This window comes from Pristiophorus japonicus, chromosome 6 (genome assembly GCF_044704955.1).
Source record: "Pristiophorus japonicus isolate sPriJap1 chromosome 6, sPriJap1.hap1, whole genome shotgun sequence".
NCBI lineage: Eukaryota > Metazoa > Chordata > Chondrichthyes > Pristiophoridae > Pristiophorus > Pristiophorus japonicus.
Window position 1 is genome coordinate 116,051,753 of NC_091982.1, and position 15,163 is coordinate 116,066,915.

General features: G+C 48.2%; 1 protein-coding gene across 2 annotated transcripts in view; it reads right to left on the reverse strand.

The window, feature by feature from the left end:
- Positions 1 to 1,148: 1,148 nt before the first annotated feature.
- Positions 1,149 to 15,163, reverse strand: part of LOC139265763 (sodium- and chloride-dependent neutral and basic amino acid transporter B(0+)-like) — a 94,653-nt gene continuing 80,638 nt past the window's right edge. For both annotated transcript variants that reach the window (XM_070883136.1, XM_070883135.1), the window contains exons 12-14: positions 14,331 to 14,440; positions 14,048 to 14,218; positions 1,149 to 1,286 (exon numbers count right to left, since the gene is read on the reverse strand). In XM_070883136.1, the coding sequence (XP_070739237.1) occupies positions 1,149 to 1,286; positions 14,048 to 14,218; positions 14,331 to 14,440 (419 nt within the window). The remainder of the gene's footprint in view (positions 1,287 to 14,047; positions 14,219 to 14,330; positions 14,441 to 15,163) is intronic.

Below are 15,163 nucleotides of genomic sequence, written 5' to 3' on the forward strand. Positions count from 1 at the left end.
GATGTTTGAACTCTAAAGGATGCAGGGAATATGGGGATCAGGCAGGAAAGTGGAGTTGAGGTCAAAGATCAGCCAAAATCTTATTGAATGGTGGAGCATGCTCAAGGGGCCAAATGGCCAACATCTGCTCCTAATTCTTATGTTCTTATGATTAACTGGGTTAACTTGTGAGGCAGTATTAGTCAATTACAAGCAGAGAAAAGTGTACAGATGAGTAGCTGAGGTTATGCAGGACATTCAGTGTAACACTTTAAATCAGCATTAATTGACACAGAGTAATAAATATAGCGGTGATTCGAATCTGTGTTTATTCATTTAATAAGTGTCTGAGATCAGAGGGAAGTGAGTGTAAAGCCAGCTCAGATATTGTTGCTCAAGCGTAAGGTGGGTTCAGCTGGAAACAAAGATCCAGGCAGAACGGATAACCCTGTTGCTGAAAGGTTGGCACTGCCCCAGGAATTGTTTACAGACTGCCCCAGTACTGGGTTGTGATTGCTCCAGTGCCAGATCAGCACCAGATGGACACTGAACATTGTTCATTTAATATTTTCCATTATAAGTTTCACAACTTAACATTGCTGCTCTTGAGGCCAATTTGAGCTTGGTCTAAATTTGATTGAAGCACACAATCTATTACATACAGCAGTGTTAATACCAGTTATAAACATATATGCAAAATGAAAATGAAGAATTTTTTTAGCAGTTGTACAAATTCCACCTGTAAAGTAAAGAGAAGAAAAGAATTACTCAAGAAGAATTAATCAGGTTTCATCTGTGCCAATCTTACCCACATCCTGCGGCTAATGGGGGGAACCCAGCCACTGTAGTCTGTAGGTGAGAGTTGTTGTGAGAGCAGAAGTTCCTGTTCACAATGTGCAGTGGCTGGAAACCTTTATATTAACACCAGGACTTGGGCGGAGCAGGACTCAAGGCTCATGATGTGGGAACTCTAATGCTCAGTAATTCCACCCTGCCCCAAATTATTGCCCATGGTTGCAATGGGCAGAGGAAACTTCAGCCAAAGTTGTACCTGGGTCCTGGCCGATTTGCTAGCTGTTCCGGGGAACTCCCATTGAAGTTACAGTGGGAGTACACCAGAATGGTGGTGGAATTTTACAAATTGAACAAGAAACGTTCCCTTAAAATGTTCACATCTCAGGTGCAGTAAGAAGTTGCACACGATTAGGGACTTCTGTAGAATCAGGCCTGTTTCTGTATCGTTCCCCTCTGTGTTGTTCTAAGTATGGACCCCAGTCAGGAGCTGGTATACAAGCAGCAGAAATTTTCTGTGAAAACAAAAGTGAAAAGTTTAATCATTTTTGCCTGATTTTTACAGACCATTAACTTCTAACTAGAAAAAACCCCTGATCCTGCAGTTTGTTCCAACTTATGGCAGCTTATATTGTACCGAAAAATATTTCACAGAGATTACACTCCCATGTCTAATTTGGAGAGATTGCAAATCCGGTGCAGAGGGGGAAGGAGGTGTTGCTTTTTGCCTCCAACACTTGTAGTGGTTTGTGTTACATGTAAATATTTCGGATGCTAACTTTTGAAAAGTAGAAAAAATAGCGCCAGGTGCTAATGATTCTCTCCTGCCGGGAAATTTAGCTTTAGCGCTGAAAGAGGGAAGTGGAGCACTAAATCAAGTGCTAACCACTTTTCTCAGGGTGATAAAGCGCTGAACAATTTGCAACGCATTGCTAATGGCATCACAGGCTGCTTCACTTAAAGGGAAGGAACAATAATGGTGCACAGCCTACTTGTCGGCAGTTCTGCATTGCAAGACGACCTGCATGACTGCCATTACAGCCCCAAACACTCTCACAAGGTTGAGAGTTTGGACTACTTGCAGCAATGAAACATTGAAAACTTTCAGCAGGCATCAGACTGGTGATAATAATGTTTGTCCTACCTGAAAACCATTCCCTTTAATTAGCACTCCCGAAGCGACCAGCCGAGTTGACAACGCCTCCACTTCCTGCCATTGTTCACGCCAACAATACAGCTGGGGTCAGGAGGCAATTTCACATTCGGGACGGTAACGGGGCGCTGCGCACTTTATGACATCACGATCAGCAAGGCGCTAGAGACCCTGGCGGTAAGAGATAGCGCCAGTGCTAAACCGGCACTGAAGTTTGTGGGTGTCGCCGCGTCTGGTCGCTAACCCCTTAGCGCCCACCCCAGGCACTAACGGGAGGCACTAAGCAGCCGAATTTCTCCCACTTCATCTACCTATAATTTAAACTAGATCAAGTCATTAGTTAAAAAATGAAACTATAAGCTAAATTAATTAAATACGTAAGCATTAATTAATTGAATAAATCAAACAAGGTTATACTGAGATAGCAGTACAGGTGGTTGGCCGCAATTGCAGCATGTGGGAGTTTGTGGAGCGCATTGCGATCTCGTTCAACCACGTCTGCGGTAAGTGTTTGCACCTCAAGGAACTTCGGCTCTGAGTTGTTGAGCTGGAGTCTGAGGTGCAAACATTGCGGGGCATCAGGGAGGAGGAGAGTTACCTGGACACATTGATCCAGGAGACAGTCACACCTCTGAGGTTAGGTAGTGGTACAGGTCTGCTTAGTGGTCATGGACAGGAGTGTATGACTTCAACTCAGGCAGGTGAGGAGACCCCAGGTGCATTGCTGGAGGGGCCTCAGCCTTTGCCCTTATCCAGCAGGCATGAAGATGTTGCTGCCTGTGTAGATGAGGGCAAAGTCTGCAGTCTGGATGAGCAAACTGACCATGGCACTGTGGTATGGGTGGCTATTCAAGTGGAGGGAGTGAAAAGGAATGTGGTAGTGGTAGGGGACACTATAGTCAGGTGAATAGATACTGTTCTCTGCCGCCGTAATTGAGAGTTCTGAAGGCTGTGTTGCCTGCCCACCACGTGGTTGGAGAAGATCTCGGAGTGGGAGGGGAGGATCCAGTTGTCATGATCCACATAGGTAGAAACAGGAATTAGTTTCTGCTGAGGAACTAGAGTTGAATCATTGGATTGTTACCTGAGTCATGCGCAAATTGGCATGGGGACAAGTAGATAAGAAGGTTAAATGCATGGCTGAAAGAGTGGTGTGGGAGGCAGGGGTTTCACTTCATGGGGCACTGACACTAGTAATGGGGAAAGAGGGAGCTGTTCCATTGGGATCGGCTCCACTTAAACCAAGCTGGGACCAGTATCCCGGAAAATCAAATAACTAATGAAGGGGGCAGAGGGTAGGAGGATTCAGGAAAAGGTAAATTCAAAAACAGTAAGTGAAATATCAAGGCTGCAGAGCTTCCATTCCTAAAAAATACCGAACAATTACAGGGGAAAACTTCTTGAGGGCGAAATTGCCTTGAACCCCGATTGGGACGAAAACTTGCTGGGACCGGGACTCTCTGCGCAGAAGTCCCACTCCGGCCGCTGAATTGGGCTTACAGTTCCTCAAAGGAAGTGGAGCGTGTTCCAGCGCCGCTCACGGGATGAGTTGTTTAGCGCTACATGGATGCTCCATGTAGCACTGACGCGCTTCAATGCCCCTCCCCTTCGCTTAAAGGAAGAGCCACTGCGTACTCTGCAAGGCCTCTGATGGCCGCTGCTGAACCACCCAAAACGGAGTGCCAGGCTCCACAATGGCGGCCCCGACCACGCTAGGTTGGGGACGGCATAAAACCAACCCGAGAGTCGGCAAAACATTAAAAGATAGTGGCGTGGGGCGATGGCGATCTCCCACACTCCATACACCCAGACCCTCAGATACAGCCAGGCAGACTCCACACATCTAGACACTTCCACACACCCAGACACACTCCACGCACCAAGACACCACCCCACATGCCCAGACACAGTCCATGCACCCAGACACAGTCCGTGCACCCAGACACCGAGACACAGTCCATGCACCCAGACACCCAGACAGGCTCCACGCACCCAGACACACTCCACGCACCCAGACACAGTCCACGCATCCAGACACACTCCATGCAACCAGACACCCAGACACAGTCCGCGCACCCAGACACCCAGACACAGTCCGTGCACCCAGACACCCAGACACAGTCCACGCTCCCAGACACCCAGACACAGTCCACGCACCCAGACACACTCCACACACCCAGACATCCAGACACAGTCTGCGCACCCAGACACCGTCCGCGCACCCAGACACCGCCCGCGCACCCAAACACCGCCCGCGCACCCAGACACCGCCCGCGCACCCAGACACCGTCCGCGCACCCAGACACCCAGACACAGTCCACTTACCCAGACTCCAAGACACAGTCCGCGCACCCAGACACCCAGACACAGTCCACGCACCCAGACACAGTCCACGCATCCAGACACAGTCCGTGCACCCAGACACCCAGACACAGTCCGCGCACCCAGACACAGTCCGCGCACCCAGACACAGTCCGCGCACCCAGACACAGTCCACACACCCAGACACCCAGACACAGTCTACACACCCAGAGACAGTCTACGCACCCAGACGCAGTCCTTGCACCCAGGCACCCAGACACAGTCCACGCATCCAGACACAGTCCGTGCACCCAGACACCCAGACACAGTCCGCGCACCCAGACACAGTCCACACACCCAGACACCCAGACACAGTCTACACACCCAGAGACAGTCTACGCACCCAGACGCAGTCCTTGCACCCAGGCACCCAGACACAGTCCACGCACCCAGACACAGTCCACGCACCCAGACACAGTCCACGCACCCAGACACCCAGACACAGTCCGTGCACCCAGACACCCAGACACAGTCCGCGCACCCAGACACAGTCCGCGCACCCAGACACAGTCCGCGCACCCAGAAACACTCCACGCACCAAGACACCCAGACGCAGTCCGTGCACCCAGACACCCAGACACAGTCCGCGCACACCCAGACACAGTCTATGCACACCCAGACACGCTCTGCACATCCAGACATGCTCCACGCACCCAGACACACTCCGCGCACCCGCACCCCCAGACACACTCCGCACACCCGCACCCCCAGACACACTCTGCACACCCGCACCCGCAGGCACAGTCCATGTACCCACACCCACAGACACAGTCCGCACACCTGCACCCCAGACACAGTCCGCGTACACCCAGACACAGTCCATGCACACCCAGACACAGTCCGTGCACACCCAGACACAGTCCGTGCACACCCAGACACAGTCCGTGCACACCCAGACACGCTGCACACAACCAGACACGCTCCACACACCTATACACACTGCACACACTGCGCACACCCAGACACACTGCGCACACCCAGACACACTGCGCACACCCAGACATATGAACATAGAATATAAAAAATAGGAGCAGGTGTTGGCAATTTGGCCCCCCGTGCCTGCTCTGTCATTCAATAAGATCAATGCTGATCTGATCTTGGCTTCAACTCCACTTTCCTGCCCGCTCCCAGAACCCTCGACTCCCCTATCGTTCAAAAATCTGTCCATCTCCAGCTTAAATATATTCAATGACCCAGCCTCCATAGCTCACCAGGGTAGAGAATTCCAAAAATTCAAAACACTCAGAGAAGAAATTCCTCATCTCCGTTTTAAATGGGCAACCCTTTATTCTGAAACTATGCCTCCTAGTTCTAGATTCCCCCATGAAGGGAAACATTCCCTCTGCATCTATCCTATGTTTCAATAAGATCACCTCTAATTCTTCCAAGCTCAAATGAGTATATGGCCAACCTGCTCAACCTTTCTGCATAAAACAACCCCTTCATTTCAGGAATCAACCGAGTGAACCTTTTCTGAACTGCCTTCAAAGCAAGTATATCCCTCCTCAAATAAGGAGACCAAAACTATACGCAGTACTCCAGGTGTGGTCTCATCAATGCTCTGTACAATTGTAGCAAGACTTTGCTACTTTTATACTCCATCCCCTTTGCAATAAATGCGTACATTCAATTTGCTTTCCTAATTACTTGCTGTACGTGCATGCTAACTTTTTGTGTTTCATATGCAAGGACCCCCGGATCCCTCTGTACCACAGCATTTAAATAATAATTTGCTTTTTTATTCTTCCGACCAATTGGATAACCTTACATTTTCCCACATTATACTCCATCTACCAAATTTTTGCCCACTCGTATAATCTATCTATATCCCTTTGCAGATTCTTTGTCTCCTCTTCACAACTTGCTTTCCCACCTATCTTTGTATCATCAGCAAATTTGGCTACATTACACTCGGTCCCTTCATTCAATTCATTAATAAAGATTGTAAATAGTTGAGGTCCCAGCACAGATCCCTGTGGCACCCACTAGTTACAGTTTGCCAACATGACCCATTCATCCCGACTCTGTTAGCTCGCCAATCCACTATCCATGCTAATATATTCCCTCCAACCCCATGAGCTCTTATCTTGTGCAGAAACCTTTTATGTGGCACCTTTCGAATGTCTTCTGGAAATCAAAATACACTATATCTACTGATTCCCCTTTATCCATCCTGCTCATTACATCCTCAAAGAACAAAGACATACTCGGCACAGCAAGACACCCAGACACAGTCCAAACATCCACACTCCACACACACTCTGTTGTGTATGCAATAACTGTTAGACTGAGTACTGTTTAACTCCAAGAGCTATGATGTTGGCTCTGCTTTATTAAGGCCCAAAATGACTAATATACAAATGGCTGGCCTTTTATACTTGGGCTGCACACACGTGCACGCAGCCCAATGGCCTCCAACAGTGACGCTATCTAGTGGCTAGTGATCCCAAAAGTATATACATGACAATACCCACCTCTGAAATATTAACACAGTCTTTTACAAATTGAGACGGTCCGGTGTTTTACGCTCCCGGGTTGACCATCTCAAATTAACTCCAGCCTTGGGTGAGTGTTCAGACTCTGTTGTGACTGGTAGCTGGGCGGCTGACCTGGTGGGAGTGGCAATGGCCATGTCAGGGATTGAAAGTCCATTTTCATTGAACATGTCAGTGATTGAAAGTTCCAATTCACTGATGACCACTGAGTCCTCTGATGACTGGGGATAGGTTGGTTGGTCGTCGATTGTCTCTTCCTCCAACTGTTTTGGTTCATCTGTGTGCCACAGCTTTGTCTGATCCATATGTTTCCTGCATGATTGCCCATTTTTGAGCTTGACAATGAATACTCTGTTGCCCTCCTTGGCCATGACAGTACCAGCAATCCACTTGGGACGCTGACCATAATTCAGAACATATACAGGATCATTTACAGAAATATCGTGTGACACAGCTGTGTGATTGTGATACCCTTGCTGACTTTGTCTTCCATATTCAATATGATTATTCAAGTCAGGGTGTACAAGAGATAGCTTGGTCTTAAGACCTCTCTTCATCATTAGTTCAACAGGCGAGACCCCGGTAAGCGTGTGTGGTCTTGTCCTGTAACTCAGCAGTATGCATGACAGGCGGGTCTGCAGTGACCCTTGGGTTACTCACTTCATACTCTGCTTTATGATTTGGACAGCACATTGCTTGCCCATTGGATGCAGGTTTGAACGGCGCTGACCTTACATGTTTGATACCATTGAGTTTCATGAACACTTGAAACTCCTAACTGGTGAAGCACGATCCGTTGTCACTAACAACAATGTCAGGCAGACCATGTGTCGCGAACATGACACTGAGATTCTCAAAGGTAGCTGTGGATATGCTGGATGACATGATTATACACTCTATCCACTTCGAATATGCATCCACCACAACTAAAAACATCTTCCCCAGGAAGGGATCTGCAAAGTCTATGTGGATCCTGGACCATGATTTGGATGGCCACGACCACAGACTCAGCAGTGATTCCGCTGGTGCTTTGCTGAGCTGCATGCAAGTGTTGCACTGATGCACACATGATTCCAACTCAGAGTCAATTCCCGGCCACCATACATGAGACCTGATGATTGCTTTCATCATTACAATGCTGGAATCTATGCTATGTAGCTCACGTATAAATTTCTCTCTCCCTTTCTTGGGCATAATAACACGATTGCCCCACAGTATACAATCCGACTGAATAGACAGTTCGACTTTGCGACGAACGTAAAGTTTGGTCTCCTCGCACATTTGCTTGGATATGGCAGACCAATCACCTTTGAGGATACAACTCTTCATCACCGATAAAGTCGGCTCCTGGCTGGTCCAGGTCTTAACTTGTTGAGCCGTGACAGGGGTTCCTTCACTCTCAAAAGCATCCATAACTAACAATAGATCCGCCGGTTGTGGCATTTTCACCTCCGGTGTGGGCAACGGCAGACAGCTCAAAGCAGCGGCACAATTCTCTGTGCCAGGTCTATGGCAAATGACATCATAAGTGGATAATGTCAGCGCCCAGCTCTGGATGCGGGATGAAGCATTGGTATTGATACATTTGTTTTCAGAGAACAGTGAAATGAGCTGCTTGTGATCTGTCTCCAGTTCAAAACAAAGACCAAACAGGTACTGATGTATTTTTTTAACCCCCATATACACAGGCTAGTGCTTCTTTCTCTACCATGCTGTAGGCTCTTTCCGCTTTCGACAAACTTTTTGAAGCATACGCGACTGGTTGAAGTTTACCCGACTCATTAGCTTGTTGGAGTACACAACCAATTCCATATGACGAAGCATCACAGGCCAATATTACATGTTTACATGGGTCATAATGTACCAGCAGCTTGTTAGAGCAAAGCAGCTTAGTGGCTCTCTCAAAAGCTCTGTCTTCAGACGCACCCCACACCTTTTCTTAACAGCATGTGCAGTGGTTCTAATAAGGTGCTCAATTTTGGTAGGAAGTTACCGAAGTAGTTGAGTAGACCAGGAACAAATGCAGCTCCATCATATTCTGTGGCTTGGGTGCATTCTTGATGGCCTTGGTTTTCGCGTCCGTGGGCCTGATGCCTTCAGCAGCAATTTTCCTCCCCAGGAATTCGACATCTGAGTCCCACTTTGTCCAGACGATGTTGAACCTCTTCCAGGTTGTTCAGATGTTTCTCAGAGTCACCACCAGTGAATAGGATGTCATCTTGGAACATGACGGTTCTGGGAACGGACTTCAGTAGACTCTCCATGTTCCTCTGAAATATTGCTGCAGCCGAGCGAATTCCAAAAGGGCACCTGTGATAAATAAACAGTCCTTTATGCGTTTTAATGCACGTAAGTCTCTTCGACGTCTCGACCAGCTCCTGTGTCATGTAGGCCGACGTCAAGTCCAGTTTGGTGAACGACTTCCCCCCCGGCTATCGATGCAAACAAGTCATCAGCCTGCGGAAATGGGTATTGATCCTGTTTCGAAACCTTGTTGATCGTAGCCTTGTAGTCTCCACGGATTCTGACTGTGACATCACTTTTCAGCACAGGAACAATGGGGCTGGCCCATTCATTAAATTCAACCGGTGATATGATCCCTTCACGCTGGAGTCTGTCCAGTTCGATTTCGACCTTCTCCCTCATCATATAAGGAACTGCCCAAACTTTTTGATGGATGGGTCTTGCATCCGAGTCCATGTGGATCTGTGCCTTGGCTCCCATGAAGTTGCCGATACCTGGTTCGAACAGCAAGGGAAATTTGCTCAGTACTTGGGCACATGTATCTTTCTCAGACGACAACGTCTTGATGTCATTCCAATCGCATCTTATTTTTTTCAAGCCAGTTGCTACCGAACAGTGTTGGGTCATTGCCTGGGACAATCCATAGCGGTAACTCGTGAACCACACCTTCATATGACACTTTAATTGTGGCACTGCTAATCACCGTTATGAGTTCTTTGGTGTACGTGCACAACTTGGCATTGACTGGGCTCACCCTGGACCTCACAACCTTAGTATCCCACAGCTTGTCATATGCCCTCTGGCTCATTATAGATTGACTCGCCCCTGTGTCCAGTTCATTGATACCGGCACCCCATTAAATTTCACGTTGATCATTATCGGTTTGCTCTTAGTTGAGAACGAGTTCAGTCCATACACTTCCTTCTCTGGTATCTCGGATTGCGTATCCGAATCTGCGCTAATCTGACCATCATCCTCCGTGGTGTGTCGCAGCATGCTTGCTCATCTGCAGACACTTGTGCTGGAGATGCCCCACTCTCAGACAGCCTTTGCAACTATATTGCTTAAATCAGCATTGCTGGTGCTGGTGATTTCCCCCACAACGCCAACACGGAGAACTCGGATACATTCCCTCTGGCGGACTTTGGGCAGCCACAGGTTTCGTATATGCAGTTGGGTAGGCCCTGCCATGTGCCGCTCTGCTGAACGCCGAATCAATCATATTTACAGTACTTGCCGAATTTTGATTTTTCACTGATATCTGCTTTAGACTTCTATCCGTCGTCATGCACGACTGAGCGATTGGGATGGCCCTGTTCAAGTCCACCGCCAGTAGTTTACGCAGGATCACCTCGTGGTTGATGCTAATTACAAAGAAGTCCTGCAGCATGTCTGCCAACACAGCCCCGAACTTACAGGGAATCATATCACCAGTCGAATTCAACGAGTGGGCCAGCCTGATTGTTCCGGTACTAAAGAGCGATGGCACGGTCAGAATCTGTGGCGACTACAAGGTAACAATCAACCGACTGACCAGTACCCACTACCCAAAGCCGATGATCTCTTTGCGACATTAGCAGGGGGAAAGGCGTTCACCAAGCTGGATCTAACCTCCGCTTACATGACCCAGGAGCTGGCTGAGTCGTCGAAAAAATTAACATGCATTAACACACACAAGGGACTGTTTTGTATCACAGGTGCTCGTTCGGGATCCGCTCAGCTGTAGACATCTTCCAAAGGAACATGGCGAGTCTGTTGAAATCGGTTCCACGCACTGTTGTATTTCAGGATGACATCCTAATCATTGGTCGCGACACCACCGAACACCTGCACAACCTGCAAGAGGTTTTAAGTCGACTAAACAGAGTCGTACTCCGGCTGAAACGATCCAGTTATGTCTTCCTCGCGCCAGAGGTAGAATTCCTGGGGAGGAAGATTGCGACAGATCGCATCAGGCCCATGGACTCGAAAACAGAGGCCATCAAGAATGCATCCAGACTGTGAAATGTAATGGAGCTGCGCTCGTTCCTGGGACTCCTCAACTTTATCGGTAACTTTCTTCCAGGGTTGAGCACCTTGCTCGAACCGTTGCACAAGTTGCTACACAAGGGAGACGACTGGGTTTGGGGTCAAAATCAAGAGGCCACCTTCAAAAAGGCCAGAAACTTGCTGGGTTCGAACAAATTGCTTGTATTGCCTGACCCAGGTAAACGTCTAGTTTTAGCATGTGACGTGTCGTCGTACGGTGTCAGATGTGTTTTACAGCAAGCAAATGTAGCGGGCAAACACCAACCGGTTGCGTCTAGAAGTCTATCCAAGGCCGAAAGAGCCTACAGTATCGTCAAGAAGGAGGCATTGGCCTGTGTCTATGGGGTAAGAAAAAATGCACCAGTATTTGTTCGGACTCAGGTTCAAGTTAGAAACCGACCACAAGCACCTAATCTCACTGTTTTCGGGAAGCAAAGGCACAAACACCAATGCTTCATCGTGAATCCAAAGATGGGCATTAACACTGTTGGCCTACGATTATACGATCCGCCACAGGCCAGCCACTGAGAATTGCGCCGATGCCCTCAGCCGGCTACCATTGCCCACCACTGGGGTAAAAATGGCGCAGTCCACAGACCTGTGCCTGGTCATGGACGTCTTCAAAAGCGAAGGGTCACCCGTAATGGCCTGCCAGATCAGGACCTGGACCAACCAGGATCCTGTGTTATCTCTTGTAAAAAGTTGCATCCTCAATGGGGGCTGGTCAGCGGTCCCAAGAGAAATGCAAGATGAGATAAAGCCATTTCACCGTCGTAAAGACGAAATGTCCATCCAATCGGATTGCCTCTTATGGGGCAACCACGTCATCCTGCCAAAAAAAGGCAGGGCAGCCTTCATACGCAACCTGCACAGTGCCCATCCAGGCATAGTCATAATGAAGGCTATTGCCAGGTCCCATGTCTGGTGGCCCTGCATTGACTTGGACTTGGAGTTGTGAGTGCACCAGTGTAACACTTGCTCACAATTGAGCAATGCCCTCAGGGAGGCTCCACTTAGTCTGTGCTTCTGGACCTCAAAACCATGGTCCAGGATCCACGTAGATTATGCAGGCCCCTTTGTAGGAAAAATGTTCTTAATTGTAGTGGACGCCTACTCTAAGTGGATCGAATGTGTAATAATAGCATCCAGCACATCCACCACCACCATTGAAAGCCTCAGGGCCATGTTCGCCACCCATGGCTTGCCCGACATTCTGGTCAGCGACAATGGTCCGTGTTTCACCAGCTCGGAATTCAATGAATTCATGACCCGCAATGGCATCAAGCATGTCAGGTCTGCCCCGTTCAAGCCCGCATCCAACAGCCAAGCGGAGTGGACAGTCCAAACCATAAAGCAGAGCTTGAAACACGTCACAGAATACTCCTTACAAACCCGCCTATCTTGGGTGCTGATGAATTACAGGATACGACCCCACTCGCTTACCGGAGTCCCCCCTGCGAAGTTACTAATGAAACGTGCACTCAAAACCAGGCTCTCCTTAGTCCACCCTGACCTCAATGATCAGGTGGAAACCAGGCGTTATTGGCAAAACATGTTCCATGATCGCGCGGCTGTATCATGCGACAGCACTGTAAACGACCCGGTGTTTGTGCTGAATCACGGTCATGGCCCCGAATGGGTTGTTGGCGCTGTTTTAGCCAAGGAGGTCAATAGAGTGTTTGTTGTCAAACTGCTTAATGGACAAACGTGCAGAAAGCATTTGAAACCAGACCAAATTGTGATTTACAGATAACCAGGAACTTCCGGGAGAGGACCTTACCTTTAGCGATCTACCTACACACACCCAATCAGCAACAGACCTAGCTGCCAACCACAAGGATGATCCCACCATCTCCAACAGTCCAGTCAGACCAACAGCGCTGCAAATCAGCAGTGGCCCGACCAACTCACCCATGCCAGAAGTGACACTCAGATGATCAACCAGGGAGCACAGAGTTCCGGATTGCCTCAACCTGTAACTAACTCGCATCAAAGACTTTGGGGGGGAATGTTGTCATATATATATATACTCTGTGTATATACTATTCTGGTACCACTAGAGGGTGCAACTGTGGGAGGCCCAGACAGGAGCTGTATTAAACGCTAGTCACCACACTGTGAAGGCACTCTGCAGTTAAAATAAAGAGACTAAGGTCACAGCAGTTCTAGCACAGCACTAGGCCTCGTGGAGTTATTCTAAGTAGAGACATATTAACCTGAATGGTATACCACTGAAGGTATGGTGAGAGATTATGAGAACTTCACAGAAATTATTTTCCTTAGAGGGAGAAGTTGTCCTGGTTTGCACCTCCCGTTAGAGCCTGCGGGGGGTGCGATAACCAGGCGCTAAGCGGTTACCGACCGAGCGTGGTAAAATCACTAACGTCCGCAAACTTTCGTAGCGTTTTTTTTCACTGGTTCTAGCACTTACTGCCTCGCTCTCTTGCGCCCCGGAGATCGTGACATCATTTGGTGCACAGTGCCCAGTTACTGCCCCAGATGAAATATTCAATCCTGCCCCCTGCAGCATTGCCGGGCGCTAATAGCAGCTCCAGGAGGCATTGTCATCTTGGCTGCCCACTTGGGGAGCGCTAATTAAAGGCATTGGTGATCAGGTAGGCCAAAATGTAATTCTCTCCCCATTCTGGTGCTTCCTGATTTACTTTGCCCACGCGATTGCTCAGCCCTGCACTCTGAGCACTGGGGTTGCTATGCACATCGCGCAGGTGCCGTGGCCCAACACAGACAGCATGAAAACTCATTCACCCCAGCATTGTCCCTTCCCTTTAACCCGATACCGTCCCTCTCACTCCCTTTAGCGCTCTAAGGGAAGTGGTAGCGCTTGTTGTAGTACTCCACTTCCCTCTTGGGGCGCTAAAGCAGAATTTTCCATCAGCTGCAAATCCTTTTTGCACGCCGATACTTTTGCGCTCCCTGAAGAGTTATCGCCCCAAATGGGACATTACGTAATTTCTAGCCCCAAGGTGTCTCTTACCTGGCACAAGGTGGAGCCCTCAGATTGGACAATTCTCACAATGGCAACAATGGGGATCCACATAATACAGAAGATTATCATACACCAGCCAAGGGTTATTGCCCAGACAGGGTATTCAACAGCTCCATATGTTGGTGGGACAAATGTTGCTAAGGACCAGAATAAAATTACCTGAATGAAATGATTACACAAAACAAGATCAGATCAGAAACACAATGAGATAGATTATCTGAAACTTGATTATTTTCAATTTAAATCACTAAAAGATGTAACATCTCCTTACTGCCAGCAAGCATGGTGAGATCAAAAACCAGCACGCTCTCCACCACAACCAGAAAAGCCAATTCTTTTCCCCAATCATCATCTCAATGTCCTTGATGAATCGGTTTACCCCTGTGAACAACAAGAAAGCAGTGATCTACAATCACATGGTTTGTCTTTAGGGCAGCTTGTTTGCTGTAGAAGGTCATCTCGTACTGTTTGTCGAGCTAAATAAGAAAAGGGGTCATTCAGAACTCCAAACAGGATGCGTAAATTGCCCTCGTCACCTACCTGATTACCCATGAAGGTAAAATGTTTGTATAAAATCCCGAGGAACAGGTGCTCACTCTAGAAAAGGCTCATGTATGAGATCTGTGCTGAGATGGCCAGGTTACCTGTTATCAGAATGGGGCAGGATGGACTATCAAAATGAGTCCTCTGTCCAGGGATGAAGAAAAGCAAATGGATCACAGGAGGTCAGAAGAAAGATCATGAACACATTAAAGCAGAACCTGTCCTGTTGTTGTAACTGTTGAGAGAAACTGCTACCTGACTCGGGGTGAATGTTTGAATAACAAAGCACAATTGGCAGGAAAATGGTTGCAGCAAAGTCTAACCCAGCAAGAACAAGGAGGCTTCACAGGGGAGGACAGAAGGCCCTGCCTGTCTCATATTGGCCTTTGGAATCAAATGGGGAAAGAGCTTTGATAACTCAGGAGAGCAATTGAATTCTCACCATCTTCAGATATGAAGGACTATCTACATCACATTACCCTCTTCAGTTGATTTGCTTTTTTTGAAGAAACATGAAGATCCACACAAGTACTTCTGATTGAATTATTTTGTTTTGTTTTA